Source organism: Gavia stellata, chromosome 11 (genome assembly GCF_030936135.1).
Source record: "Gavia stellata isolate bGavSte3 chromosome 11, bGavSte3.hap2, whole genome shotgun sequence".
Taxonomy (NCBI): domain Eukaryota; kingdom Metazoa; phylum Chordata; class Aves; order Gaviiformes; family Gaviidae; genus Gavia; species Gavia stellata.
In genome coordinates, this window is record NC_082604.1 from 19,777,468 (window position 1) to 19,804,467 (window position 27,000).

At 66.6% G+C, this 27,000-nt stretch overlaps 4 protein-coding genes across 6 annotated transcripts; 1 reads left to right on the plus strand and 3 right to left on the minus strand.

Moving 5' to 3' along the window:
* The first annotated feature begins 55 nt into the window (after nt 1-55).
* Nucleotides 56-4,265, plus strand: EEF1AKMT4 (EEF1A lysine methyltransferase 4). Its single transcript, XM_059822889.1, has 3 exons — nt 56-227; nt 1,222-1,505; nt 3,963-4,265. Exons 1-3 carry the CDS (start codon nt 56-58, stop codon nt 4,263-4,265), a joined length of 759 nt encoding a protein of 252 aa, XP_059678872.1.
* Nucleotides 4,266-6,567: 2,302 nt separating this feature from the next.
* Nucleotides 6,568-9,028, minus strand: CAMK2N2 (calcium/calmodulin dependent protein kinase II inhibitor 2). Its single transcript, XM_059822919.1, has 2 exons — nt 8,860-9,028; nt 6,568-6,643 (listed from the first exon to the last, which is right to left on the minus strand). Exons 1-2 carry the CDS (start codon nt 9,026-9,028, stop codon nt 6,573-6,575), a joined length of 240 nt encoding a protein of 79 aa, XP_059678902.1. The 3' UTR covers nt 6,568-6,572.
* A 5,793-nt stretch (nt 9,029-14,821) lies between these two features.
* On the minus strand, nt 14,822-18,106 carry LOC104260996 (mitochondrial ubiquitin ligase activator of nfkb 1-A). The gene is made up of 5 exons (XM_059822867.1): nt 18,041-18,106; nt 16,946-17,185; nt 16,611-16,698; nt 16,409-16,529; nt 14,822-16,221 (listed from the first exon to the last, which is right to left on the minus strand). The coding sequence occupies exons 1-5, from the start codon at nt 18,104-18,106 to the stop codon at nt 15,525-15,527; spliced, it is 1,212 nt and encodes a 403-aa protein (XP_059678850.1). The 3' UTR covers nt 14,822-15,524.
* Nucleotides 18,107-18,982: 876 nt separating this feature from the next.
* On the minus strand, nt 18,983-27,000 carry ECE2 (endothelin converting enzyme 2). 3 transcript variants are annotated; one of them, XM_059822938.1, is made up of 19 exons: nt 26,959-27,000; nt 25,083-25,169; nt 24,562-24,706; nt 24,184-24,399; nt 23,962-24,086; nt 23,671-23,817; nt 23,517-23,582; nt 23,116-23,304; nt 22,548-22,690; nt 22,293-22,407; nt 21,930-22,040; nt 21,637-21,735; nt 21,435-21,512; nt 21,146-21,249; nt 20,715-20,825; nt 20,298-20,365; nt 19,483-19,673; nt 19,306-19,401; nt 18,983-19,159 (listed from the first exon to the last, which is right to left on the minus strand). In XM_059822938.1, the coding sequence occupies exons 1-19, from the start codon at nt 26,998-27,000 to the stop codon at nt 18,983-18,985; spliced, it is 2,310 nt and encodes a 769-aa protein (XP_059678921.1). The 3 variants fall into 3 exon arrangements, with proteins under 3 accessions (XP_059678921.1, XP_059678922.1, XP_059678923.1); XM_059822939.1 differs by having other exon boundaries at nt 26,953-26,991; XM_059822940.1 differs by lacking the exon at nt 25,083-25,169 and having other exon boundaries at nt 26,953-26,991.

Sequence of the window (27,000 nt, forward strand, 5' to 3'; positions counted from 1 at the left end):
CGAGACCGGAAGCCGCACGTGGCGCCCGGTGCTCCTCCGCCCCGCCCTACCCGGTATGGAGCGGCGGCGCGCGCCCGCCGCCAACCGCCGCTACCGGCAGCGCCGCTTCTGGGACGCGCTGTACCGGCAGGAGGGCGCCGAGCCGCGGGAATGGCTGGGGGGGCTCTCCCGGTTCCTCCCGCAGCTGGAGGCCGAGCTGCGCCCCGGTGACCGCATCCTTGTCCTCGGTACGTGCCCGGTGGCGGGCGGGCGGGCGGGGCTCCGCGTCCCGCCGGTGGATGCGCTGGCACCGGCCGCGAGGGGGCGGTGCGGCACCGTGCCGGTACCGGCGGCAGCGCCCGGCCCGGCGGGGCGGCCCCGCTCTCGGGGGCGCGGGCAGGCGGCGGGGCCGGTGCAGCCGCCCCGTAGTCCCGCCTGTGGGCTGACCCGCCGCCGGCCCGGCAGGTTCACCCGCGCCCCCCCCCGCCTCGCCGGGCAGCCGGGATTAGGCGGGTGTAATCACCGATCCTGTTAGCGGATCAGCTGCCGCCAGCTGCGCTTAATAGCCCCCAAATCCGCCCCCCCCGGGATCCCCCCGGCCCCCCCGGGGAGCGGCTGAGCCCCGGCGGAGCGGCTCCCGAGGGGAGGGGAAGGGAGGGGGCCTCTCCCTGTGCCCACCGCGCCGGCGGGCCCGTATCCTGCTGGGGCCGGCCGGGCAGGGTGACCCCCTGAGACAGCCATCCATCCTTCTGTCCATCCTTCTGTCCATCCTTCTGTCCATCCTTCTGTCCATCCCTCCCGGTTAAGTCCCCCCAGATGCTGCACGCTGCCCTGATTTGCCACCGGCCCCTGCCCCACCTCCAGCTCTCGGGGGGCACGGCCACCTCCTGCCCCATGGCACCAAGGCGGGGAGGACTGGGGACCCCCTCCTGCCCCTTCCCTGCCTCCAGCATCCCTGTGGCCGCCCGTGCATCCCGTCCCGGGGTGGGGGGGATCCAGCGTGCGGGGGCTGCTCTCACCCCGTGGTCCTGCAGGGCCGGGAGCCCTGAGCACCAGCCTTGTAGGAAGGGGGTAATTAAGAACTAGCCCAGCACTCACTAATTAGCGGCAAGGTGATGACCTGCTCCCTCTCTACCTGCCCCGGCCCATCCGCCCACTTCCCGGGTCCGAGGGAACAGGGTTGGGGTGCAGGCAGCCCCCCCAGGGGCACCCTGAGCCCCGGCTGAGCCGTGCCTTCCGCAGGCTGCGGCAACAGCACCCTGAGCCACGACCTGCACGAGCTGGGCTACACCGACGTCACCAGCATCGACTTCTCCCCCGCCTGCATCGCGGCCATGCGCGCCCGCTACGCCCACTGCCCCGGCCTGCGCTGGGCCGTCATGGACATCCGCGCCCTCGCCTTCCCCGACGCTGCCTTCGACGTGGTGCTGGAGAAGGCCACTCTCGACGTGCTGATGGTGGAGGAGACCGACCCGTGGGACGTCTCGCCCCAGGCGGCCGCCGCGATGCACCGGGTGCTGGCGGAGGTATGGGGTGGGGGAAGCTGGGGCGGAGGGTGGACCCCATCCCTGTCTGGGGCGGGTGAAGGTGCAGAATGTCCCCTCGCCACCCTGCTTCCCCGGGGATGCCCTGGCCGGTGCATCTGCCCCCTCTGCTACCCTGCAAAGGGGCACCCGGGGGGCTCCTGGTACCCTTGGGGGTGGGAGACCACCCCTCTCCCACCCCATCGCCTTCTCCCCAGGGAGGAGCAGGGTGTGTCCCTGGGGACCCCGGGTCCTGCTGGGGGACTGGGTGACTCCCCTCTTTATTTGCACCCTAAATAGAAAGGAGCGGCAGTAAAAACGGGCCCTATCCTGGCGTGGGTGGCTGTAGGGGCACCTGAGGGTGCCCAGAGGGGACCTGGAGGGGACACAGGGAGGTGGCCCTGCCCGCCCAGGGCAAGGTGACGACTCTGCTGGGCTGTGACAGGCTCTCACCCCCCCACCCCAGCTTCGATCTCCTTAGCCGGGGTCCCACTCATCCGGTCTGGGGTTGCCATGGCAACCCCCGTCAGCATCGACGGGGCCCTGGCGTTGCCATGGGGACGGGCGATGCCTCCGGGCCCCAATTAATTGGCGGCAGAGGCAGGGACCGGATTGAACCTGCCCCGGCGCGGGGGTGCAGGTCCTGCCAGCCTCCCCCGCCCCGGGGGAATAACTGCAAGGGTAATTAATTGCTGTGCCTGCCCCGCGCCCTTGGGTGTGGGCACTGGGTGCTGGGAGGGTGCTCGTGGCTACTGCCCCCCCCATCCTTTCTTGCCCCCCCGCCCCGAGCCCAGGAGGGAGCAGGACCCCAGGCGCTGTGGGCAGCGGCGCTGTCCTCACCACCCGGGCCCGGCCCTGCCCTGCACTGCCAGCACTGCTGCCTGTCCTTGTCATTTGGCCAAACAGGGAGGATTTAGCTCTTTTTTTTTCCCTTTTTTTTCCCCTTTTTAATCCCTCACTCAATCCCTGCCCTCCCCCAGCATCGCTGGGCACTGCCTCTGCCTGTGGCCGGTGCCCGCTGTCCTCATCCCTGGGGGCATTCATGGGGTGTTCCCACCCACTTGCCGCTTTGCCAGACCCTCCACGTGGGTCCGGCCGTGGCTGGCAACCCCCTTCTCACAGGGGCGCCGGGGTTTTCCCAGCCTCTGTCCTGCTCTCCCTGGGGGGGATGTAAGGACCCGAAAATCCGCCCTGCCTGCGGGGACGCCCCGGGGACAGCCCTGTCTTGGTGATCCCGAGGCGATGAGGAGGGGGCGATGGGTCAGTGCCAGAGCGGGGAGCAGCTGCCCTCGCCCCCCCCCCCGTGCCGGCCGGCAGACAAGGTTTCCTGCACCCGTCTCTAAGCAACAGCTGTTAGTGCTCTATTAACAAGGGATGGGATGCGGGGATGCGGGATGCCTCTCACTCCGAACCGGAGATCCCTGCCTGCCCCCAGCCCCGGGGACACCCCCCCGTCCCCATCAGTTGGGAAGCCATGGGGTCTTTCTAGGATGGGTGCATCCAGTGCTTTGCAGGAGGGATGCTGAGCTGGGTGCCTGGGGCGGGGATGCAGGGACCTGCCTTCCCCTTTTCCTGGCCAAAACCACTAAGGTTTGGTTCAGAAGCCCCCACCACAGCAGCGGGGGCACACACGCTGCCTGCTCCCCTCTCCACCCCTGGCCCCAGCCAGCGCTGAGCCGTGGAGCTTCCCAGCAGGATTAAACCAGAGCTCGGGAACCCCCCCCTTGGCCACCAGCCCTCTCCCCTGCCGCAGTGGCTCTCTGCCCTTGCCGGGAGGGGGGAGTCTGGGGGTGTCCTTGCCTGGGGCAGGGGGCCGGCCGGGGGGGGGGCCAGCTGGGGGGCTGGCCACCTGCCCGCCCCAGGCACTGCCTTTGCATGCCGAGCACGCGAGCACTGGCCGTAAAAGCCTTTTGACATTGGATAAAGCCAAGCAAGAAAATTGATGTTCTTTTCCATCCTGTTAGCGGGGGCTTAGTTCCAGCGGGGAGAAAATGGTGATTAAAAGGGTCGAGTCCCTTCCCATCCAACCCTCCCCCCGCACCTCGGACGCTGGGTGTTGACAGGGGGGTGGCACTGGGTGACCCAGGGAGGGGGTGTGTGGGATGGGGGTCCCACGCTGCTCTTTGGGGGCCCTGTGCCCGGGAGGGTGAAGCTTTTCCCTGCGCCGGGTTTGGGTCTCTGTGCCATCTGCTGTGGATGGGGGTGAAGAGTTTTGGGGTGCAGGGAGAGGTTGTGCATGGGGATGCCCGTTGCTCATTGCCACCGGGCTGCGGCTGGTCGGGGGACATGTCAGAACCAGGGCGGGCAAGGTTAGGACAGGCGATTTGGGGGTGCAATGGGAGAGGCTGGGGAGGAATCTTTGGCAGATGGTGATGGGGGTCCTTGGGGATGGGGCCGTCCCTGCCGGAGGGGTGAACCTCACTGTGTGTCCCCCCCATCCCGGGGGTTTTCCTGCCGCAGGTGAGCCGGGTGCTGCGCCCGGGGGGCTGCTTCATCTCCATCACCTTTGCCCAGCCCCACTTCCGCAAGCCCCACTATGCCCAGGAGGCCTTCGGCTGGTCCCTGCGCCACACCGCCTGTGGGGACGGGGACGCCGGCGCCTTCCACTACTTCCTCTACGTCATGCGCAAGGGGCAGCCCCTGGACACCCCCGACCTCGCTCTAGGGCGCCGGCTGCACCAGCCCCCCCCGCCCCCTGCCCCGCCACCGCCCCCTGCCCCCCCAGACAATGACGAGGACTATCTCTTTGCCATCCAGCTGTGACCTGGGGGGGCTTCCCTGGCCTTCCCCCCAACCAATAAAGCCTTAAGCTGCTCCACCATTGCAGGTGGGGGACGGGGAACCAGTGCCTCCCCCCACAAGCTGCCCAGTGATGTGAGTAATGGGAGAAAAGGTGGGGTGGGGGCTTGGCCTCCTCCCAGGGGCAGTGGGATGCTCTGGGGAGCAGGAGATGCTGTGCTCCCCCCAGCCCTTCCCTCGCCCGGCTGGAGAGCAGCCAGGGCTCCGGGCTTTGCGGCTGGTAATGAAACCAAATCGGGTTTAATTCCACCCATCCATCTTGCAGGGAGCGGCTCCCTGCCTGCCCCCCCCGCCCCGGCACAGGCAGCTGGGGCAGGATGGAGGGTGCTGGCACTGGGTGCAGGTGTAGGATGGGGGGTGCCCACTGCCCTCTGTCCTGTCATGGGGCCCCGGACCAGCCACCTCGGCTGTGGGGGTGCACAAAGGCACCATGTCCTTGTCACCCCCCGGCCCCAGCCAGGCGTCGGAGGGTCTGGGCTGGGACGTGCCAGCACGGGGCTGGGGGGCACCCCGGGGCGTGTGTGTGCAGGCAGGGTGGCACGTCTGCCCTGTCCCCCTCCATCCCCACTCCTGGCTGCGGTGACAACCCCGGTGTGCCGCCCGTGCCTGGGGCCAGCAGTGCGGTGACAGGCGTGCCACCATGTGCCGGCAGGGCTGGCTGTGCGCGGGTGCCAGGGCGTGGATGCTGGTGTGGTGGGTGCACAGGTGCTACTGGGGGTGTCTCCAGGGGCTGTTTGGGCACCAAACCCCCCTGGGGTGGGTGACGCCGGGGGGCGTGGAGAGGACCCCTCCTCAGAGGGACGATGGTAACATACCGAAGAGGCGCGAGCTGCCGGGCTGCTATTTCTGGCAAAAGGCGTAAGTGGGTCAGCCGGTGGCTCCCCCTGCGCCGGGAGCCAGCGAAGGACTCCGGGGTCAGTCATGTCCGTCCCTGTCCCCCCTTTCCCCCCCATGCCACCCCATCCTGCAGGCACCCTGAAACCAGCTGGCGCTTGGGAGGGACAAAAAGGAGCAGGCGGCTGCTGGCCTCGTCTCGGTACATGAATGTATTTTATTCATCGCGTTTTGTTCACCAGTACAGTGAAAAATGGCATTTAAATTTACAATGGATCATTCGTAGAACATCATGACACAAGTATCTTTTTTTTTTCTTTTTTTTTTGTGTGTTTTTTTTCTTGGTTTTGTTTTTTGTTTGGTGTTTGTTGTGTGTTTTTTGCGTCGTCGTCTCCATAAATGCCACTCGTAGGTTATTGAAAAAGATGACGAGTTTCTCATGCACATCAGACCCCCCCGAGAAGCTTCTTAAAAAATAAAATTAAATTAAAGTACAAAATTAAAAACAACGACTCAGGCCGGTCCCTGCCCTCCCCGCTCCCCTTCCGGCCCCACTACCGGCGAGCAAGGGGCAGCACTGGGACCCCCCGGCACCCACAGCCAGCCCCAAGGGCTCTGGCCCCGGCGCTGCTGGGAGGGAACTGTGGCGGCCGATGGTGCTGCCAAACCCTACAGCCGGTCCCACTGCCGGCGGTTGGGGTCGGGCCCGGGGTCCCCGCTCCCCTCCCCGCATCTTCGGCTTTCCTCGCGCTCCCTCCATCTTTCTCGCCCCCCCACCCTTTATTTTTCCCCCTCGGTTTTTTCTTCTTTTTTTGTCTTTTTTTTTCTTATGGAAAAAAATATGAACCATTTTTTTTGTTTGTTTGTTTGTTTGTTTTCCCCGATGCGGTTACTTCAACATCTCAACGTCAGCAGATCGTTTTTAACAAAGATTCGGATATAAAAATACAAATATGAGGAGTTTCTGTTTAAAAAGAAGCGTGCCGGAGTGGTGGGGCTGACCCTCGGCCCCAGGGCCGGGCGCCCGGGCCACCAAGCTCATGCAAAAAACGATGGAGCAAAAAATGTCTCTGGACAGCAGCACTCCCCCCCCCCCGGCTCGTGGGGCCGGCTCCGCCCCGGGATTTGGGGACCCCCCCCCCGCCAAGGAGGATGGGGGGGGCACACCCCCCCACCCCACCCCCCGGAGAGGGGGGGGGTCTTTGCCCAGGGTGGGGGGCTCGGCGGCTGTCCTCCCCCCCCCCCCGGGGGAGGCGGAGGGGTAAAGTGCATGGCTCGGGGAGGGGGGGGGGGTGGTGGCCGCAGAGCCCCCCCCCCGGGCCGGGGCGGGGGGGCATGGGCATGGCTTCCCCCTCCTCGTCGGCGGTCCAGCCAGCATGCAGGGCCGGGCGGGCTGGAGCAGGGCACGGCCTGCGGGTCCTGGCGGCGGGTCCCGGCTTACACCCCCGGCGGCGACTTCTCCGTCATGCCCTTGAGCACCTCGTCTATCCGGTCATCCTCGATCACCACTGCGGGGACAGGCGGGGGGCGCGTGGGCGAGGGGGCGCACGCCCGGCCTCTGCCCCCCCCCCCCGGCTCTCGCCCCGCTCACCACCCCCGGAGGGCTCCAGATGTGCCCCCCAGATGCTGGAGAGCCGGGCGAAGGGGCGCAGGTGTGTGCAGTGGGGATGGGGGGGGGGGGATCGCCCCCCCCTGCATGGCTTGGGTGGGGGCAGCATCCCCCGCTGCAGCCAGCCGGCCGCCTCTGGATGAGTGGTTTGGGAAGGGGGGGGCAGGAAAGACCAGGAAGGACCCCCCCTCCTCTCTGCGGCAGGCGCTGATGAGAGCAACAGGACTGGAATGGATAATGACCCAGCGGGGGGGGGGCACCACCAGCTCGGCGGGGGTGGCAGCCAGACCCCCGTCAGCATCACCTGCTGGGTAGGACCCCACCACCCCCTTACACCCCCCTACACCCCCACCCCGCCGCCATCGGCATCACCGTCGGGGGAGCCGGACAGCCCCCTGTCATAGCCGCCTGCACAGACCCCCACCATCAGCATCACCATGAGGGGCTGGACAGCCCCCCGCCAGCATCACCCTCTAGACAGCCCCCCCATCAGCATCACCCGTTGGACAGACCCCAATCAGCATCACCATCGGGGGGGGGCTACACAGACACCCCCCCCCATCAACATCACCAGCTGGGCAGATCCTCCCCCCCCCACCATCATCCTCAGGGGTGGTGGACACACACCGCCCCCCCCAGCATCACTACTGGGGTTCTCAGCAACCCCCCCCATCACCACCCTGGGGGCGGATTGGCCAGACACCCCCCCCATCACCAGCATTACCGGGAGAGCAGCCAGACCCTCCCATCACCACCGAGGGGGAACCGGCCCCCCCATCACCCCCGGGGGTTCTGCTAGACCCAGCCACCACCACCGCAAAGGGGGGGCGGGTGGAACAGGCAGCAGCTCATCGCCCCCCGGGGCTGGGGTGTATTTGTGCTGGGGGGGGGGCTCTGTTCCCTCTTCATTTGCCCCCGCGGCTCAAGGAGGTGTGTTTGCCTATGGGGGTCCCCCAAGCAGGTGGGGTGGGGGCTGCAGGGAAGGCAGGGGCCATTCTCGGGGGGTCCCAAGGCATTGGGGAGAATCCATGGTGAGACATCGGGGTGCAGGGGAGGGGGACACATTTATTTGGGTCCTGATGGAAGAGGGGAGCTGCTGATGGGGGTCTCTGCGGCAGGCGTTAAAGCAGGGAGGGGGCACACAGGTTCATGGAGTCCTGGGGGGACAGTAAACCGGGGGGGGGGGTGTGTTTGTTGATCAGCATTGCCAGTAGCTGCTGACGGGGGTCTCTGCGGCAGGCAGAAATGTGGAGGGAGAGAGGTTTATGGGACTGGGGGGGCTTGTTTATGGGGGGGGGGGGTAGTCCAAGGGGACGTGGGGGCAATCCCAGGGGTGTTGAGGAGCAGTTCCAGGGAGGTCCTGGGGCATTCGCGGATGTGCCAGGGGGCAGCCCCAGGGATGCTTCAGGATAGTCCCGGGGGCAGCCCCAGGCTGCTGGGGCGTGTGGGGCAACGCTGGGGAGACAGCGCTGGTGTCTGGAGCCGGGGATGGGGGGGCCTGCGGTTCTAGGGCAGCGCTGGGTGCCAGTCGCAGAGCTGGGGGTCCCAGAGATGCCAGGGGACAGTGCCAGGGATGATGTGGGGCAGAGCTGGAGATTCTGGGGATGCCGGGGGCAGTGCTGGGGATATTGGGGGGCAGAGCCGGTGATGCTGTGGGGCAGTGCCGGGGGTGCCAGGGGACAGTGCTGGGGATGCAAGACAGAGCCGGGAGTCCCAGGGATGCTGTGGGGCGATGCCGATGGTGCCGGGGGGCTGTGCCAGGGATGGACTGGCCAGTGCCGGGCTGCCGGGGAGGCAAGGGCAGAATCGCGGGTGCCGAGGATGCTGTGGGGCAGCGCTGGGAATGCACGGGCCAGCGCCGGGGACCCCGGGGGGCAGATGCGGGGGTCCCGGGGCAGAGCTGGGGATGGAAGGGCAGATGCGGGGGTCCCGGGGCAGAGCTGGGGATGGAAGGGCAGATGCGGGGGTCCCGGGGACGCCGCGGGGCAGAGCCGGGGGTGCAAGAGCCGCTGCCGGGGATGTCGGGGATGCCGCAGGGCAGATGCGGCGGTCCCGGGGATGCCGTGGGGCAGCGCCGGGGATGCCGTGGGGCTGAGGCGGGGGGTCGGGCGGTACCTCTCTTGGCGCGGCCGATCTGTCCCAGCTTGGGGGGCCGCTTGCCCTGGTTGCCCCCGAAGAAGGCGTTGGTGTCCTGCAGGCGGCAGCTGAAGGGCAGCTCCCCCGCCTCGGGCTCGGCGCCGTAGCGGCCCACCTTGTCCTCGCCGTAGGGCAGCACCTGCGACATGGCGGGGCCGAGCGGGCCGAGCCGCGCCGCGCCGAGCCGGGAGCCGGTCTGCGGCGGCGGCGGCGGCGGCGGGGAGGAAACCCGGGCGGAAGGATGAAGTCATGCATCCGGGGGGAGCGGGGACCCCCCCGGCGGGGGGCGGCTCCGGAGCGCCGCGGCCCGGCCCGGCACGGCCGGGACAGGGACAGGGACAGGGACCCCCGCGGCTGGTGCCCGGTGCCCGCCCGGTTGGGATGGGGGGACCCCCGCCCCAGCCCCTGCCCCGTCCCCAGCGCAGGCTGGTCCCCCCGGCACAGCCTTGCCGGTGCGATCGCCCCAACTCGGGGGTGCCCCCGAACACGGGATTCCTCTGTGGAGCGGGGAGCCCTGGGCACGGCCGGGTACCCCCGTCTCAGACAGCCGAGGACCACCAGGCACAGCCGGGCCCTCCCCCAGCGTACCGAGGTGATGACAAACAGAGCCCCCCAACATCCCGCTCCGGTCCCACAGACCACCCCGAGCACCCCCAGCCCAGCTCCAGGCCTCCTGCAGCCTGGCAGGCTCCCACCTCGGTCCTCCCCAGCCAGGTTGCCCCCAGCCCCCCACTTGTGCCCCTTGCCCAACACCCATCCAGGCACCCCCCCCCCCCAGCCCCTCCAGTGTTGGGGTCCCCCTTTGGAGCCACACCAGTCCTGCCCCAGCCCCTGCCAGCCCCCTTGGGCCCCCCACGTGTGGGTCCTCGCACATGTGTGCACACCTGTATGTACACATGTGCCTATTGAGGGTATTTGTGGGGCCGTGGGGAGCACAAGGGTGTGATTCTGCAGGTGCCCATGAGCGTGGCCATGTGGGGGCTGTGCCCCAGGACGTCCCTTGCCCCATGGTTTGGCCCTTCCCTGGGTGCTCTCTGTGGACAAAGGAAGGGGAGCCACCCTCACAGGTCGGTGAAGAAAGACCTACAAGAGTGGCCCCAACAGCCTCCAGAGCCCCGTTTGTGTCCCCTCTGCATACCCCTGCTCCAGGCCCACCCTGGCCCTTTCCTCCTGCATTTTCCACTGCTGGGCCAGTGATTGCACTAATTGGCATCAGTGGCCCTGAGTGGCCTCACCTGGAACCCCCCATCCCAGTCACCTGGGGCTGGGGGGACTATTTAAGCTCAGGTTGGGGCTGCTGTTCCTTGCCTGAGTCCTGGTCCTGCCTGCTCTTGGCTGGTCCCTGGACCTGGGTCAATTGATGATGATGATGATGATGAATGGGGGTGATAGCAATGCAGGCTGGTTGGAGAGGACCACCCTGTCATGGGGCAGCTCTGTTCCTGCTGCTCCTCGCATCCAGGCCCCACTGCTCGTGTGGGTGTGCTGGGGTGCAGCAAAGCTAGAGCCCTGTGCGGGAATAGCACTTGCCAGCCCCGTGAGAATCTCCCTCTGGGTGTCCTGAGGGGCAAGAATAGGGTTTTACAGGCAACCCTGTGGTCCGTCTCTCCATGGCCTGAGATCCTGTTGAAAGGTGCTTCAGAAGAGCATCGGCCCGGCTGGTCCATGCAAGCAGGCAGGTGCTTCTATTTTGGGAAGGCTCAGACATGCCTTTCCTTTTGTGCCTGGCTCTGCAGAGCACAGGTCCCCTCTGTCCCATCCCAGAACAGAGATGGGGAGGGATGGGGCAGCGGTGCCTATTCTCCTGGCGAGGCAGTGCCTTTATTCCTGCCTTTGCTGGGGAACCAGCTTGAACTTTTTCATGTGACGGCTTCTGCTCCCGCAAAAAGCGCCTGAGAAAATAGGCGAGAGGCCCACGCTGAGATGTGGCCTGCTTTTCCCATCGCTGAGCCCACATGCCGCTGCCCGTGGGCAGGGACAGACAGGCCGTGGCACGCGCGGGGCTGGGGGTGAGTGAGAAGAGGAGCAGATGGGCTGTGTGGGATGTGAGCGGGGCTGGTGCTGCGCTCTAGGAGGGTTTCCAGCCCGGCAGGCTCCTGGGGAGAAGCTTGAGAGGGGTCACCCTGGGAATGGCCCTGCTTATCCCATGCCTGTACTGTAGAGTGCCTTGCACCCAGGGGAGCTGCTCATCCTGGCTGTGGGGTGGGGGGGGGAGCTCTATGGGGCTGGCTGGGGTTTGGGGATGTGGAAGGGACCTTCCATCCAGCCCAGGCAGGAGGAGGGCTGGATCCAGGTTGGCGCAGCTGGGCTGCAGGTGGGACAGGGCAGCGCTGTGGCTCTGGGCGCTGCATCTCCTTGGGACATCTCTAGTCTCTGGCTCCCCAAGGGTGCTGCTGGCCATGCATCCCTCGGCAGGAGAAAGGAGGTACCGGGGACCTGACTGTGAGTGAGTGAGCAGGGGGTGCAGGAGGGATACCACCCTCATCCCCTACCAGTGCGGGTTGCATCCCTGCATCATGAGCGAGGACTGTGCACCCTCCTTCCCCTGGCTCTCATTCCACCGTCGTTATCCGCCTTTTAGCAGCCACGTAATCTCCTTTCTCGCTTCCTTTGCAGCCTTTTGTCTGACACAAAGCTGGCTCCAGCGGGAAGAAGGGGCCGTGGGAGCAGGAAGCTGGTGGTTCTTTCTGCCCTGGCTCCTTAAACCTGGGCCACAGCTCCTGAGCGGGGACACCTTGCAGGTGATGCAAGGGCTGGGGGCTGGCCGTGACCCCCTCTGGGACGAATATGGGGCTAGGCGGGAGGCACGCAGCAGGGCTCCCAGCCGCAGTGGGGCTGGCAATGGAGATTGCGCTGCATCACCTGGCCTTGGGCGATGCTCCAGGAGGCCACTGGTGCCTGCCGTGACCCAGCCCCACTGCTGGATGCTGTCCCTGAGCCCTGCACCCTCAGTGGGGATTCGGGTGCTGGCTCCAGGTGCTTTGGAGGCAAGGGGTTTCCCTGCAGTTGCTGGTGCTTCAAGTAGTTTTATGGTGGAGAAATGCCCTGTGCATGTGCAGGCAGCTCGTGGTGGGGCATGTCCTGCCCGGGCTCTGCAGGGACTCCCTGGCAGAAAGAGTTGGACTGGATGGGAGAACCTGGTGGTTCCCAAGGCCTGGCAGGGATGGGGTCAGTGGCCTGGCAGGCAGCAGCTGGATGACAGGGGGCTCAGAGGAGGCAGGAGGCATCAGCCACCGGACCCAGGGCTTTCTCTAGTGCATGTCTGGGAGCCTGTCAGTGCTATCACCCGGCACTGGGAGCGCTGGGGCTGGCCCCACAGGGCTGGGGGCTGCAGAGGCGTGCCTGGAGACCGGCTCTGTTGCCTTCAACTGTGCTGCTTCCAGCCCTGCCAAGAAACGTGAAATGGCACTTCTGCTCCACGGTGGTGGCAGCCGCGGCCCAGGGGGGCTCGCCGAGTGCCAGCTCCCTGCTGCTGGCACTGCTGCTCTGAGGACCCGACCCGCTGCGGGGGACTGGCGAAGGTCATCGACAAGGTTGGGGATGTCTCCTGCCTCAGCTGTTGCCGCCAGCTCTCAGTAGCCAAGTGGCTCCTGGCAGGCAGAGCCCAGGTGGGGATGCCGCTGTGTGTGCTGCCTGTGCTGTGGTCGGGCAGCTCCTCTGCATGGGCATTTTGGGGTAGCGGAGACGCGCACCCGGGCTGGGTGCAGGCAGTGGGGATGGCCATGCGTGCCGGTGGTTGTGGTGGCCCTCGTCACTGTAGTGAGGAGATGTGGGGCAACAGGGGACGGGCATCCTGCTTGGCAGCTGTGCTGTGGGTGAGCCCAGGGCAAGCACGGGACAGTGCCATGTTCCTCGCCCTGTGCTGTCCCCGCAGCCAGTGATGTGGGAAGATGAGGCCAAAAAGCCCTCCCTGGAGGGAAAGCATCTTTCCCAGGGAGGAAGGGCTCAAGCCTTCACGGGAGAGCTGGGGCCAGCCAGCAGGTTGTCACTAGCGAGATGAATTTGTCTGTCTCAGTGCACAGCCTGGCTTTGGGAAGAGGCTGCTCCTGAGGGGGCTCCGATTGTAAGTCGGGGCAGGTGGAAGGGGGATGGCACTGTCCCCACCCCTCACACGAGCTGCCTGGGGCACATCTGCAGGCCCAGCAATGCCATGGCTGCATCTGAGCAGATGGGGCACCCCCACCACAGTGCCTGGGGCAGGGGCTTCACGGAGGGTCCCCTGCCCAGACCTGGGGTGGGGGGGAGCAGGAGGGTGGGGGGAGGCTGACCCCGGGGGGGGGGGGGTGAACAGCCCTGCTGGGGTGCGAGGCTCCATCCTCATCTGTCACCGCATCTCTGGTCACCATGACGACAGACTTGGAACCAGGCAGGAGCAGGCTGACAGCCCTGGGGGGTGCAGGTGGGGGCCATGGGCACGGGCTGGCACCTGCAGGGACCCTGTGGGGGCAGCTGGCAGGATGCCTGGGTCCCTCTTGGGCCCTGCATGGTGGGGAAGGAGGCTGGGCAGGGCTCAGCCTGGGCACTGTGAGCTCCCTGCTGTCCTGCTCTGGACCAAAAATCTCTGGGGGGGAACAGCGAGTTCAGCCAGGGGGACAGGCGCTGCGGCACAGCCAGGCAGCCCCTGTGCCGGGCGGTTTGGCACAGCAAGGCTTTGGCTGGCGCTGAGCTGAGCAGTTGAGTCACGGTGCTGCCCGGAGCGGTGCCAGGCAGGGCTGCTCAGCGGGATCTGTGTGCCCAGACCACCATGGGGCTGGTGGCCTCCCGAGGGTGGCAGAGACCCAAGGGCGGGGTGGGGGGAATAGGATAGGGCTGTGCCCCAGCACAAGGTGGCACCTCCCCATGTTGCTCCAGCATAGGGGATGTGTCCCCTGCCCCAGGCACCCTCAGCACCTGTGGGGACAGAGGGGAGTAGGTGGCTGCAGGTCCCTCTTTAGCTGTCCCTGTCCCCAGCTGGCTACTGGGCCCCATGGAATGAGGTGAGCAGTCTTGGGGAGCACGGGCACCCCCCGCCCTCCGCAGCCCACGCGCCCACTTGCACCAGCAGCTCTTGGCACACAGGGAGTGTGTTCCTGGCAGCCCAGCCCTCTCCCATCTGGTATTTATCTCCTTCCTGAAATCCCTCCTGCTGCGGGGGAGATGCCTGGCTCTGGGGGGACCCAGGCCCCACTGCTCACTCTGCAGCGCAGCAGTTGCCGTGCTGATGTGGGGAAGGGGCTGGGCTGAAAGACGGGGGGGACAGGAAGGGACACCCCCCCCCTCCAAAAAAAAAAAAAAAAGCACATGGGTGCCAGGAGGTTTCACTGGGTGCTCTGGGGCATCACGGCTGGCTGCACGCCCTGGGGGCAACACCACAGGGGCACCTTTGCCCCAGGCAAGCTCCCAGTCCCAAACTGGTAGCAATGAGGTTCGCTGCCCTGGGGAGGGGGCACATCATCACCTCGCCCCCCCCCCCCCCCCCCCCCCCCGCTGCTGTCTGGCTGCCAGAGGCCTGTCAGCACTCCCCCCGCCCCCCCCCCAAAATCCGGGGTGCCCCAGTGCCGCAGGAGCCAGGAGAGCCCATGGGTTGCCTGGGCAACTGCAGACAGGCACCGATGGGGAGCCGTCCAGGGCAGCGGTTGCCATGGAGACCGGAGGAGCATGATCGCCTTGGCAACAGGCCTGTTCCCCCCCTCTTTGGGGCTGTATCCTGAGGAACTGCACCCCAGTCGGGGGTCTCCTGCCCACCACTGGTGAGTGTGCACCCGGACCAGCTCCGTGGGTGGGGAGGGAGAGCCTTGGCTGCCACCGCATCCCCCTGACTTCATGGCGCGAAGGAAGAGGCGAGGCCGAGCTTGACTCCTTGACTTTATCACTCCACACACCACCGCAAGCTGCTCCCACACCTGATCCTGGCCTGGAAGCAGGCAGGAAAGCTGGGCCCAGTGAGGACCGGAGGCACAAGCAGGCTCTGGGGTGCCCCAGGGCTGTACTCCCACTCCAGGAGAACAGAAACCCTGCAAAGAGGGATGGAGGGACACTGTCCCCCTTCCCGGGTGGCAGAGCAGCTGGCAAAGGGGCATAGTTCATCCCTGCCAGCAACCAGGTGCCCCTGCATGGTCTGGGCAGTGGCTGTAAGCACACAGATTGTGGGGGAGGACAATGATGGCACCAAGATGTGCCACTGCAGTGGCTCAGGCATCTCTGTCACCCCACCCTGCCCTCTCTGTCCTGCCAGCCCTGGTCTTGCCCCCGCCATCCTCCCCACAGACAAAGCCATGCACTGGAAAAGCCAAACAAGGGTAAAGTCCCATGTGGCTTTTGGTGGGGTCAGGGCTGGAAAAGGGGCACAGATCAAACAGCTGGCAGTCAGAGAAACACTCCAGCGTGGGGCAGGGGACTTGGCTCCTCAGCTCAGGCACTGAGTACTTTTTTCCCCCAAGCCTTCATGTTGTGGGGGGGGGTGGGTGTGTGTCCCTCTGCAGGCAAAGGGAGGATGAAGAGGCTATAACTCCCTCCCTCCCAAAAACAGAGCGGGGGGCACACCAGGACCCTTCCCTCCCAACAGGAATCACTCAGCTGCATGGCAGGAGACAGCCGAGATTTCTGGAGGCTCCAGGCTTGGCTTGGTTCACGCTGCCTGTCCTGGGCCCACCCCCCAGGTGCTCTCAGGCCTGGTAGAGGGGCACCACGCGATCAATGGGCCCCCGGCAGATGGGGCAGAGGCGGGCAGGCAAGGCCTGGAAGCAGCGGAAGCAGCAGCAGATGTGGCCGCAGCCTAAGAGGACGCACTCGCGGGGCCGTGTCAGGCAGATCACACAGGAGTCCTCAGGCCCCCCATCCCCGGCCTCCTCGCTGTCTGGCTCCTTGTCCTCACGCTGCTGCTTGAGGCGGGCGCGGCGGTAGGCACGGCACAGGGCGTGCAGGAGGACAGCCAGGCCTGCTGCGGCGCACAGCACAGCTGCCCCCTTCCAGAGCCCACTGGCCGACTCCAGCTCTGCCAGCACCGTCTGCCAGTCCCCCAGGCACAGGAAATACTCGCCCCCCGGGGCCGGTGGCTGGAGATGCAGGGAGCCATCGGGGTGCAGGGCCAGCTCCCCGATGCCTGTCAGCCCGGCCCCCACCCGCAGCATCTCTTCTGTCTCCAGGATGCCCTTAGGCTTCTCCCCGCTCAAGTACTGGCCCAGCAGGTCACGCAAGCCGTGGGCTGGCTGCTGGAACCGCTCGTACACCGTCTCCAGTGGCAGGCAGATGGCTCGGAGCGGGCTCTCCACGCTCACCTGCGTCACTGCCTCAGTGTCCGGTGAGGCCAGCAAGAAGGGCACAGTGTAGACCTGCTCTGAGAGCACCCGCTCGCTCTCGCTCCTGCAAGCAGAGAGTACAGCACTGGGATGTGTACAACGCAGAGGAACTCTGAGCTCCTGGGGCTGAGCTGAGGGTAGGGACTACAGCCTTCAACCAAGCCACTTTTTGCTTCCCAAGTGGCCCCAGAGGACGGGGGTCTGGACCCACCGGTGCAAGCCCACCCCTGCTGTCCCCTCCCATCGCTCACCAGCTCCGGGCCAAGCTGTTCCAGATCAGCCGATGCTCTTTCAGAAGCAGTTTCTGGATCACGCCCTGCAGCCCCTCATGGTAATGGCTGGTCAGTGCAGCCTTGGCTGGCAGCACTACGCCTAAGGACCAAGGGATGCATCACAGACAAAGCAGGAGAGCCCGGCCCCTGTCCCCGGTGTGGGGCCACAGGTTCTCCTTACCTTCCAGGGCAACATAAGGCAGGCACCTCCCATCAGCTGCAGACACCAGCGCTGGTAAATCATCGTCAACTTGGAGCTTTGGGGCCTCCTGGAAGAGCAGGGACTGAGTGTGAACATGGGCAGGGGCAGACAGGCTGGCAGGCAGAGGGTGGGTCGTGCATGGCTTTGTGAGGATCTCTGGCAGGATGTGACTTGCTTGGTCCTGGGCATCATGACATCGGTAGAGGATGCAGCAGGCTGCGAGCTGCACCCAAATCAAAGGCTCTGGGCCAAGCAGTGTAGGGCAGCGGGGAAGGGACAGTGGGTAGGAGAGAGCATCTGAGGGACAGGGCTACCTGTATGCGTGCCACAACTCTGGCTTTCTTCCTGTACAGGTAGTAGAAGAGGCCGGAGAAGGCGAGGCTGGAGCCCAGACACAGCAGCTCCCCAGGAGTGATGGGTGGTGCGTCCATGGTGCCAGGCTTGGGCGGCACGCCTGCAAGGTGAGCGTGTTGGCTGTGGGATGGGGCCGTGTCAGACCGGGGGCAGGAATGTCCCACTGCCCCTGTCCCCAGGGCAGGGATGTCCCACTGCCCCTGTCCCCAGGGCGCTGCCGCCCTAGGGCCAAGCCTGCCCGTGGCCCCAGCTGGAGGCAGTTCAGCTCCAGCACCCACAGGTGCCCGGCAGCCCCGGCCTGACCCAGCACCCCTTGCCCAGCCTGGCTCCAGAGGCGCCCGTCGTGCCCTACACCCAGGATCGGGCCGAGGCCCAGCACCTGTGACCCAGCCTGGGCGCTACACCCAGGGTCCCACCTAGGCCTGACACCCCCAGTCCGGGCCCGGCCCCCCCGATCGGGCCCGGCCCCAGCCCCCGGCTCGGACCCAGCCCCCGCAGGCCCGGCCCGGCTCCGCTGCTGCCGCTCACGCCGGCCCGGCCCGGCCCCGCTGCCCCCCGTGCCCCCCGAGGACGGAGGCGCCCAGGCCCGGACCCTGGCCCCGCCGCGTTGCCTACTGGGAAATGGAGTGCGGCCCCCGCGGCGCGGCAGCGGGGCGAGCCCTGCCCGGAACTACAGCCCCCAGCGTCCCTCTCGCCGAACTACAGCTCCCGTCGAGCCTTGCTCCTGCCACGGACAGTACTACAACTCCCGGCGGCCTTTGCGCCCCCCCGCCATGGCCGCTGGCCCCTGCAGGGTGTTGGGGTCCCAGTGCAGAGGCGACCCCAGTATGGGGCTGGGGGCGCGGTGTGGGGAGAGGTCCTGGCCAGGGCAGGCCCCAGGCGCTCTGCGGAGGGGGCTCGGCCACGGCCTGGCCCCAGGGAAGGATGGGGTCACCTGGGGGGCGATGGGACCCCTTGGCTGGCCTCTCCACCGGGGGGAACCCACCCCGCTGGGGCTGGGCCGGGGTCGTGGGGCTGTCCCAGCCCGGCTCCTGCCTTCCCAGCCCCAGCCTCACCCAGAGCCGCCCTCGGTCGCCCCCGGGCACCCCGCTCGGTGCCAGCCAGCAGCACGGCCCCCCCATGCCGGTGGCTGAGGGGTGACCCATTCCCCCGACCCTGCCTGGGATGCCAGGGCTGAGGGTCAGCCCTGCGGCTGCCGTTCTCCTTCCCCGCGTGTCTGCTCCCCTCCCTCCCGACATCTCATCTCCCGCTCCCCTCCCTTGGTCCCTTGGGATTTCTCATCTCCAGCTCCTGTCCCTCGGGATGTCTCATCTCCCACACATCCCTCAGTGTCACCCCCACTCCAGATCCCACCTCTCCCCCCACCCTGACACTGCGAAGGACCCAGAGCCGCCAGAGTAAGTGGAAACTGCTTTTAATCATTAAATAAATTCAGCGACAGCCACCCACAGCTGAAGGCACCAGAGTCCCCATTGCCGCCCGCTGGTCCCAGCAGAGGTGGATGGGGAAACCAAGCCAGATCGGGAGGGGGTGAGGGAAGAGTGGAGCCAGGTGGCCCCCAGCCTCCATCTCCAGCAGGTCGGGGGGGCAGGAGTGGGAAGGTGCTGGGCTCTAGCGCTCTCCCTGGGATCCCTCTGACCTGCCTGCCCGGGCCGGGGACACGGCACTGGGGGGGGGGGGCTGAGCTGTGCCCATCTCTAGCACGTCAGGGTTGGGGGGCAGAGCTGCGTTTTGGGGGTGCTACGGCTTGTCTGCCGGCCGTGCTCAGCCCTAGGCTGTGGATGGGGGCTGCAGTGGGTGGCCGGTGTGGGGCCATGTGTGCTGGGGAGGGGGGCAGAGGTGGGGCGAGGCAGCGTGCGGTGTGTGCACGGGGGGGACCGCGACGGAGGGTGACCTGGAGGGTGGTCCCGCTCTCTGCCTGTGGGCCAGCTCTGGCAGCTGGTAAAGGCTCGGGGGGGGCACAGCAAAGCATTGTTGCCTCTGTCCCCTCCCTGTCCCTACCACACCTCACAGTGCTTGCCGGGGTTCATGGGGGAGCCCAGGGGGCAGCCGAAATGTTCGACAAAGTCCCGGGAGTTGCTGAGGGTGCCAATGACGCGGTACTTGTCGGGGCTGTGGGGGTCGGTCACCAGCCCTTCATGGGAGCTCTCGGGCGTCCGGACGGAGCACCACACCTGATGGAGTGGGAGCAGCCTCAGGAAGGGGGGCAGAGCAGCCTCAGGAAGGGGGGCAGAGCCCCCTCTGGGCAGGATGGGGTGCTGTGGGGTGGCTCCGAGGGGCTGGGGAGGGATGGGGAACACACCATCCCGCTCCACCCTACCTGTGCAAAGCCCACAAAGAAGAGCTGGTGGTTGGTGAGCCCCAGGGCCGGCAGGCGCTTCTCCTCCCCATTCTTCTGAAGCCAGGACTTGTACGCCTGTGGGACAGGTGCCCTGAAGTCCCAGGGAGGGACAGACAGGCATGGGGGTTCACATCCCCCCAAGACGGCAGCACTCACGTTGTAGGCTGCCTTGAGCCCGCCATTGTCAGCGATGTTCTCGCCCAGTGTCTGCCGGCCGTTGACCTTCTCGCGGTGGACAGTGTAGCGGCCGTACTGCTCTGTCATGCAGGCTGTCCGGTTCTTGAAGGCTTCCAGGGAGGAGTTCTGCCACCATGGCCGCAGGTTGCCCTCCTTGTCGTACTCCCGCCCTGCGGGACAGAGCCATGGGGCGAGGTGGGACCAGGGGACGCCGTCCCCCTGCAGAGCCCCCACTGCAGGGGGTCCTGAAACACCAGATGGGGACAGCCCCAGGGGAGATGGTGTCCCCCAGCCCCTGGTCCGGGTGGGCTCCTGCCAGGTCTCAGCTGTGCGCTTGGGTCCCTAGCCACCCCCCGGTGCATCCCCCTTATCCCAAGCTGGATTTGTCACCCCAAATTCCCCCATTGTCCCCAGTTCGTCGCCACCGGCTCTGGGGCTGCAGTGAAAGCACAAAGCAGAGCGGATGCGAGAGGGACCTGTCCCATGCCCCGTGAGGAGGAGGATGAGGAGGGGGCTGGGGCTGCAGACACTGTGTCCTCACCAAGCAGATGGAGCGAAAGCTGCACAGAGAAGCCGGGGGGAGGTATCGGCGGGTGCCACCTGGGGAGACAGGATGATAGAAGGGGGGGGCAGCCAGGGGGGCACGAGCACGCATGATGCAATGGATGGCAAAGCGGGATCCCCGCGCGCCCGCAGCACCCCCTCCCCACACTGAGGGCAGGGGGTGGGCAGGGGGCTGGGGGGGGCCAGGAAGGTGATGGGGGTCAGGACTAGCGCTGCCCGCGGGCTCTCACCTTGGTCGTCGAACGCGTGGGTCAGCTCATGCCCCATCACCACGCCGATGCCGCCGAAATTGAGGGCTCTGTGGGGCCGAAGAGGAGAGCCAGGTAAGTGCGGGGGGATGATCCCGTCACAGCCTGCCCCTGGCCCAGGCACCCCCTCTGTAGCTCAGGCACCCTGTCTGTGTCCGGGACACCCAGCGAGACTCTGCTCCGGTTGGCATCCAGCTGGGAATCAGTCCTGTTGGGGACACTGGTGGCCCCACGGGGACTTTGCAAACTGTCTTGGCTGCAGGATGTAAAGCCTTGAGGGACCCTCACCCCTCACGGCTTTGCTTTGTGGCTGTGGGGGGCTCTGCAGGGTGCTGGCCCTGATCCAGCCCGTGCCCACCCACACCTGGAAGATGCCCCCTATCCCTGTGCCAGGCTCACTTGGGGTGGTTGCGGGCGTAGAAGGGAGCCTGCAGGATGCCAGCAGGGAAGACGATCCCGTTCTTGGTGGGCAGGTAGTAGGCGTTGACAGTCTGTGGCGTCATGCTCCACCTGGGGCAAGGAGGTGGGACAGGGGACATGCAGGGACGTGTCCCCTCTCCCCCCAGCCCCGGCACCCTCCTGTGCTGTCTCCCACCACGGGTCCCCTGTGCTGCCCTGCCTGGGGCTGGCACTGCCGCCCCCCGCCCCGTGACCAAGGGACCCTGTCCTGGGGACAAGCCAGAGCCACCACAGGTGACCTACAACACTGTGCTACCCCATGGGGGGACCTTCTCCCCAGTGAACCAGTGCCACCCAGGCCATGCTGGGGACAGTGCTATGACACCATGATGGTGTCACATCCTCTGCCCGCCCCAGGCCCTCCACCTTACTGGTCACGGTTGGGGGGTTTCCGTAGCTGGTCGGCCATCACTTTGGCAGAGAAGTTGTAGAAGTTGAGCATGTTCTGGAAGAAGGAGTCCTCCGAGACCTCATACTGGTGAGGAAGAGGAAGGATGAGAGCCACCCTGGCCAGGATACGCTTGGTACCAGGGTGGCTCTGCATAACGCCCCGTCCCAAACGGGTCCCTCAAATTGGGACATCACCCCACCAAGGGGCCCCCCAGGACTTGGCATGAGCAGGGACCAGACCCCTTCCCCACAAGCCGGGTGCCCCCCTACCCCATCATAGACATCGTCCAGCTCTTTGTTGTCCAGGATGAAGTCAGGGAAGCCAATCATGTCGTAGATGGCATCCGCCTGCACGGGGAGAGGCCCTGGCAGTGAGATGGGTGGGGGGGGGGAGAGGCCCTGGCAGTGAGATGGGTGGGGGGCTTAGCGGGATGGGGGGAGGTCTCCCACCTGCTGCCCTCCCCGGGGTCACCTTCTCCTTCGCAGCCTGCCTGGTCTTCTTGTCCATCCAGTCCAGCTGGTCCAGGGACACCTCAAAGGCCGCCCGGATCTCGCTGATCATCTCCTCAGCCTGGGGAGGGGAGGGAATGAAGCCGCCCTGCCCCTGCAGCCCCTCGGTAGGGACAGGGTGAGCAGGATGCGACCTCCCTGGGGCTGGGGGTCCCGTTTCCCTGCTCCCCACCTTCCAGCCCTGGGGTTTGGGGGAGAAAGGGGGGGTTCCCACGAACAGTGATGGGGAGGGGACATGGGCAGAAGTATCCTCACAATGGCCTTGCTGTCCCGGTCGAAGGTGGCTTTGACGAAGAGGGAGCCCAGGGCGAAGCCCAGCGTGTCGTCCGTGTTGGAGATGCAGGTTTGCCAGCGGGGTGTGCAGGACTGTGGGAGCAAGACGGGGGACCGTGAGATCCCCAGCCCCCTCCCCTGGTCCCCTTTCTGCCCCTAGCCTGGCTCTGCCCCCTCCCCAGGGGGGAGATGCTCAGCAGCTAAACCCCCATCCCAAAAGATGGTCCCTGGGTTCCCTCTGCAGTATCCGGGGCTCAGCATTCCAAAGGCATCCCAAGGGCAGAGGTTGTCCTGGCTGCTTGCAGGCTGGTGGCGGAGGGGGCTGGTCCCGGGGCCCCCTGTTACCTTCCTGGTGCCGTAGAGTGTCTCCAGCAGCCTCTCCTGGGCTGTCTCAAAGCGCTGGTCCAGGCTGGAGGCTGTCTTCTGCACCAGGTTCCAGATCAGGTAGTTGTTCAAGATGCTGCAGGAGCAGAGAGGTGCTGCGGTTCAGCATGGGCATGGTCCACGGGGGATGCCCCAGACACCAGCAAACCCAAAATGTGCCCCCACCGTGGGGGCAACCCTCAGTGGGGCATGGCAGGGGGCTCACAGGGGCCTCACCTCCTGTCCGTGCTGTTGATGAGGTCAGAGACCTGCTGGAGGTAGGTGTCCCCGTACACCACCACAGGCTCCGTGTCGGCCAGCTCCACTGGGGCCAGGGCGTAGGACAGGTAATCCAGCCAGTCGATGGCAGGGACCAGGGCCTGGGGGGGACATGGGGACGTGGCACCCTGGTGCTTGGCATGGCTCTGCCCCATCCCGCCCGTCACGGGAGGATCCCCTGGGGCAGGGGTTGTGCTCCCCAGGAACGTCCCAAGGTCCCTCAGCACCCCAAATCCCTTCTCTGCCCCAAACCCTTCCCATGGGTCCCTGCTGCTCTCAATGCTGCAGGACAAGGAGGGGACCCCCGGACTCCCCATGTGGGATGGCAGCTCACCCCAAACCCCAATGGCCGGGCGGGATGAGCACCTCACTCCAGTACCCAGCGCATGTCCCACAACGGAAGGGGCTGCCCAGGGTGTCCGGGGCAGGGGGGGCAGCAGTGGGCACAGAGCCCTCAGTGTCCCACTGGACAACCCCCCCTCGTGTCCCCGGAAGGTTTCCCCAGGCTGCGCTGTGCTGTGCCCACCTGCAGCTCAGTGATGCTCATCTTGTGGTAGATCTTCTCGTCGTCCCGCCGCTCAGCCTGGGGCACGGTGATGTTGGCCAGCTGGGTTTCAAAGTCCAGTACCTGCTGCATCTGGAGGCGGGTGGGCTCCGGGGCCCCCCCCAGCAGTGTGCCCAGCTCCACCATGTAGTCCAGGTACGCTGCCAGGACCTGGTGGGACCCCAAGCCCCAGCTCAGCCCTGGCTGCAGCTCATCCCACCTCCCCGGGGGGTTCAGACGCGCTGCCTGGGCACCGTGCCTGGGCACTGTGCCACCTCGATGGGCAGGGTGCAGGTGCCAGGTGTGCCCTGGTGCTGCTTACACCCCATTGCAGTGGGTTTCCCCTGATTGCTGCCAGCAGGGTGCCCAGCGCCCAGCCTCACCCTCTCGTTGGCGGTCTTGTTCAGGTAGTAATCCCGGGATGGGAGGAAAAGCCCCGACTGATCTACCTGGGAGGAGAGAGGGGCAGCATGAGCAGCCTGGGGCCCACCAGTGCCCCGCTCAGCGCCCGCCACTTCTTGGTGCCAAGGTGCCGACCTGGATGATGTTGCTGTTGGAGCTCTTGGAGTCCGCACCCACGTACACTGTGAAGAATGGGGTCGCCCGGTATGTGCCTGACACCATCTTGAGGACCTCCATGAAGCTGGTCTGGTTCCAGGAGCCGGTGATGTTCCACCCCCCGATCTGCTGGCAGACGGACCCGGTGCCTCAAGGAGGGATAGGGTCCGACCCTGAGGGCTGCCCTCTCCCCAGTTACGTGAAGAGCCAAGCGGGAGGCGCGCTGGCCTGAGCCCCGACAGCTCGGCTCACGTGTGGATGGCCGCCCACCTTGTCGATGAGCTCCATGAGGGGCTGGGAGCCCAGCTCCTCTATCCTCTGCTCCTTGAGGCAGGACAGGTAGTACCGCTGTGTCTTCCGCTCCGCCTCACTGCTGGAGTTGAAGGTGGTGTTCTCTGTGGGAGGCTGCGGGTCAGCCCCAGGGATGCTGGGGCTCTGCCTGCCTGTGCCCAGAGGTCCACCCCCGGTGGCCGTGACCCCCCTGGTGCCCACCTAGGAGATGCTTCATGATGGCCTGGTTCTGGTCCCAAATGCTGTTGAAGGTGCTCCACTTGGAGCGCCCATTGGGCAGCGGGTTCCTCTTGATCCAGCCCCCGCACGAATACTGGTAGAAGTCCTGGCACGGGTCCGTCTCTGCATCCAGGGCCTCCAGGATCTTACTGGCCACCCGGACGCAGGCGTCCGTCAGGCACGTGCTGTGAGAGGGATCTGGCAGGGAAGGCATGCCCAGGGCTGTGTGCGTGTGCCGGGGGAAACTGAGGCAGGGAGCGGGGCCAAGGCCAGCCTGCACCCCGAGGCAGGCAGAGCACCAGGGGCAGGAGCCCCAGGCTGACCCGTCCCTCCCCACCCTCCCGCGGGGCTCCTGCCTACCTCTGCGATACTGGATGGCCAGGGCGACAACGGCGACGCCGAGCAGCAGGGCCAGGGAGACGGCGACGGCGCAGAGCACCAGCTCCAGCTGGCTGCGTGAGGCCAGGCGGCTCAGCAGTGGCCCCGGCCCCTTCCGAAACCCCACCTGGGCAGGAGCAGGACCTGCCATCGCACCGCGGGGGGACCGAACCTCACCACTCCCCGTTCCCTCCCCTGCTGCTCCCCGGTGCCTAGCTCGGCTGCAGGAGGAGGTGGGGACCAGGGCATCCCTCCGCGGGTGCCCAGGGCACCAGCCCCAGCAAGCTGACAGTGGGTGCTGGCATCGCCCCCAGCCGCAAGGACACACTCTCTGCCGCATTTTGGCTGCCTCCCAGCACATCCCTGGGGACAGCCAGGGCTGGCTTGGCTCCCGGCCCCACTCCTGCTGCCCACCTGGCTGCGGGCAGGCTCTGGCTGAGGACGAGGAGGGGGGCCAAGGAGGACAGGGAGGAGAAGGACGGAGGGGCTGGGGCAGACCTCACCTCCACGCTGTCGGGAGAGGCGCTGCCGTCCCCCGCCGGCTCCGGCCCCTCATCGTCCTGCAGCGTGGCACGCTTGTAGTCAGGCATCTACCGAGGGAGGGAGCGGGCTGGGATGGGGGCATGGGGGTGGCTGCCCCCCTGCCCCGCCATGCCCTCCTGTGCTTACGGCAAGGGCCGGTGCCCGCTCAGTGGGTGCACAGGGGGGCGAGGGCAGTCCCTGATCCCCCTTGGTGCTCCCGGACCTCCCCCAGAGACTGTCCCCAGCCCTGGGTGGCCCCAGGGACCATGGGGAGAGCTGTTGGTGGGGGGCTCGGGGACTCTCGCTGGAGCATCCCTCCGTGTCGCCATGGCAGCCGTGGCATCAGCCTTGCCGACAGGTGCCACATCGCCACGGAGATGTGGTCCCTGTTGCCAGGCAACCGTTGCCTATTGCTGCTGCCTCGCCCCTCCTTCCCCGCCTGGAACTTTCCATGCAGATGTGCACCGGTCCGAAACACCTGGAAGTGCCTCCTGCTCCATCCTGGCCCTGGGGGTGCCCACGGCTCAGGGCTGAGCCCATGCAGGCAGAGCATGTGGGGGGAGAGGGGGCACTACAGGGGGTGTCAGATGGCTGGGCAGGACCCCCTCGCTCCTGGCCTTGTCGGGCAGCCTGGCAGGGGCTGCTTGCACTGACCCAGCTGTGAGGGCTGCCAAGGACTCAGCCAAGAGGGAGGTGGTGGAGCTGAGCCAGCAGCTTTGGAGGGGGGGGATGAGCTGGAAGAAAAAGCTGGATGCTTTGCTGGAAGGGAATCAGCAATGCTGCTGGTCGCAAGCCATCCTTAGGCTTCAGAGTTAACACCTGGGTGGGCTGCGACTCATATTCCCATCTGTGCTGCAGACTAAGGTGGATGTGCTGGGGCTGCCTGCAGGGCTGGTGTCAGGGGCCGGGAAGGAGCTGGGGTGGGAAGGATGATGGGCAGGGGGTGAAGCAGAGCAAGTGTCCCGTACCCACCCTGCCCACTGCCACACCACCGGGACAGGGAGGGGATTTTGCTCAGGGCTGCCGTGGCAGGAGGGCACAAGGCTGGGATCGACAGTTGGTAGGAGCCCCCCGCCAGGGCGGGTTCCCAGGAGCCATTGGCGTTAGGAGGAATGGCTCGGCATCCTGTGGGAGCTCTGCCAGCTGGGCACTCCCACTGCCCTGGCTCCCCCAACATGCTCCTCTCCCCTCCAGGGTGGTCCTCATCCTCCTGGGCACCAGCCAGAAGCACACACCCCCCGGCACCTCCTGGCACCCTCGAGGCAGGAGCAGGACCTGGTCCTGGGGCTCCTCCTTCCCGCTCTGTGGGGCTGAGACCCACGGAGACAGGGCCCCCTGCTCCCTCCAGGGGTGCTGCCTTGGGGGGCACCCTACAAGCAGCATCACTGTACCCCAGGTGGGCTTTATGCCACAGCAGAGCAGGGTCTGTGGGGCCATCTCCAAACCGCCCCAGCTCCCTCTGCCCAACCCTAGGCAGGGATCTGGGGGGGACCTTCCTCCCCCTTCTCCCCCCCGCCGTGGGGGAGAGGGACCCTCCAGCCATGCAGTTCCCCCAGCCCCGGCCCCACGCAGCCCCCTGCATCCCCCAGGCTCTCGCCGGGCAGGGTACCCCAGCCCTGCTATCCCTTCCTCCCGCAGGCTACCGCAGCCCCCCCCAGCCCTTCCAGCTCCTTGAGCCCGCCAGTCCCCGGGCTCTCCTCTGCCCCGGCCCCCTCCTGTCCCCATCACCGCCCTCTCTGCCCCCCGAGCCGGTGCCCCCCGTTCCCCCCTCCTCCTGTCCCACTCCCCGCCCGTTGCCCCCACCCTGCCCCGCCGCCATCCCCGGCCCGGCCCGCGCCGCTGCCCCGGGGCACTCACGGCGTGTCCGAGCTCCTGGAGGGCCACGTTCATCCTGGCCAT

Coding starts and splice junctions, on each gene's coding strand:
- EEF1AKMT4 (XM_059822889.1), top strand. CDS start 56: ATGGAGCGGCGGCGCGCGCCCGCCGCCAACCGCCGCTACCGGCAGCGC. Junction 228..1,221: donor TGACCGCATCCTTGTCCTCG/GTACGTGCCCGG, acceptor TGCCTTCCGCAG/GCTGCGGCAACAGCACCCTG. Junction 1,506..3,962: donor TGCACCGGGTGCTGGCGGAG/GTATGGGGTGGG, acceptor TTCCTGCCGCAG/GTGAGCCGGGTGCTGCGCCC.
- CAMK2N2 (XM_059822919.1), bottom strand. CDS start 9,028: ATGTCGCAGGTGCTGCCCTACGGCGAGGACAAGGTGGGCCGCTACGGC. Junction 6,644..8,859: donor GATCGGCCGCGCCAAGAGAG/GTACCGCCCGAC, acceptor CTGTCCCCGCAG/TGGTGATCGAGGATGACCGG.
- LOC104260996 (XM_059822867.1), bottom strand. CDS start 18,106: ATGGGGGGGCCGTGCTGCTGGCTGGCACCGAGCGGGGTGCCCGGGGGC. Junction 16,699..16,945: donor GAGTTGTGGCACGCATACAG/GTAGCCCTGTCC, acceptor CTGCTCTTCCAG/GAGGCCCCAAAGCTCCAAGT. Junction 16,530..16,610: donor GCCTTATGTTGCCCTGGAAG/GTAAGGAGAACC, acceptor CTTGGTCCTTAG/GCGTAGTGCTGCCAGCCAAG.
- ECE2 (XM_059822938.1), bottom strand. CDS start 27,000: ATGGCCAGGATGAACGTGGCCCTCCAGGAGCTCGGACACGCC. Junction 24,707..25,082: donor CCTCTCCCGACAGCGTGGAG/GTGAGGTCTGCC, acceptor GCTCCTGCCCAG/GTGGGGTTTCGGAAGGGGCC. Junction 21,736..21,929: donor ACCGGGACAGCAAGGCCATT/GTGAGGATACTT, acceptor TCCCCTCCCCAG/GCTGAGGAGATGATCAGCGA.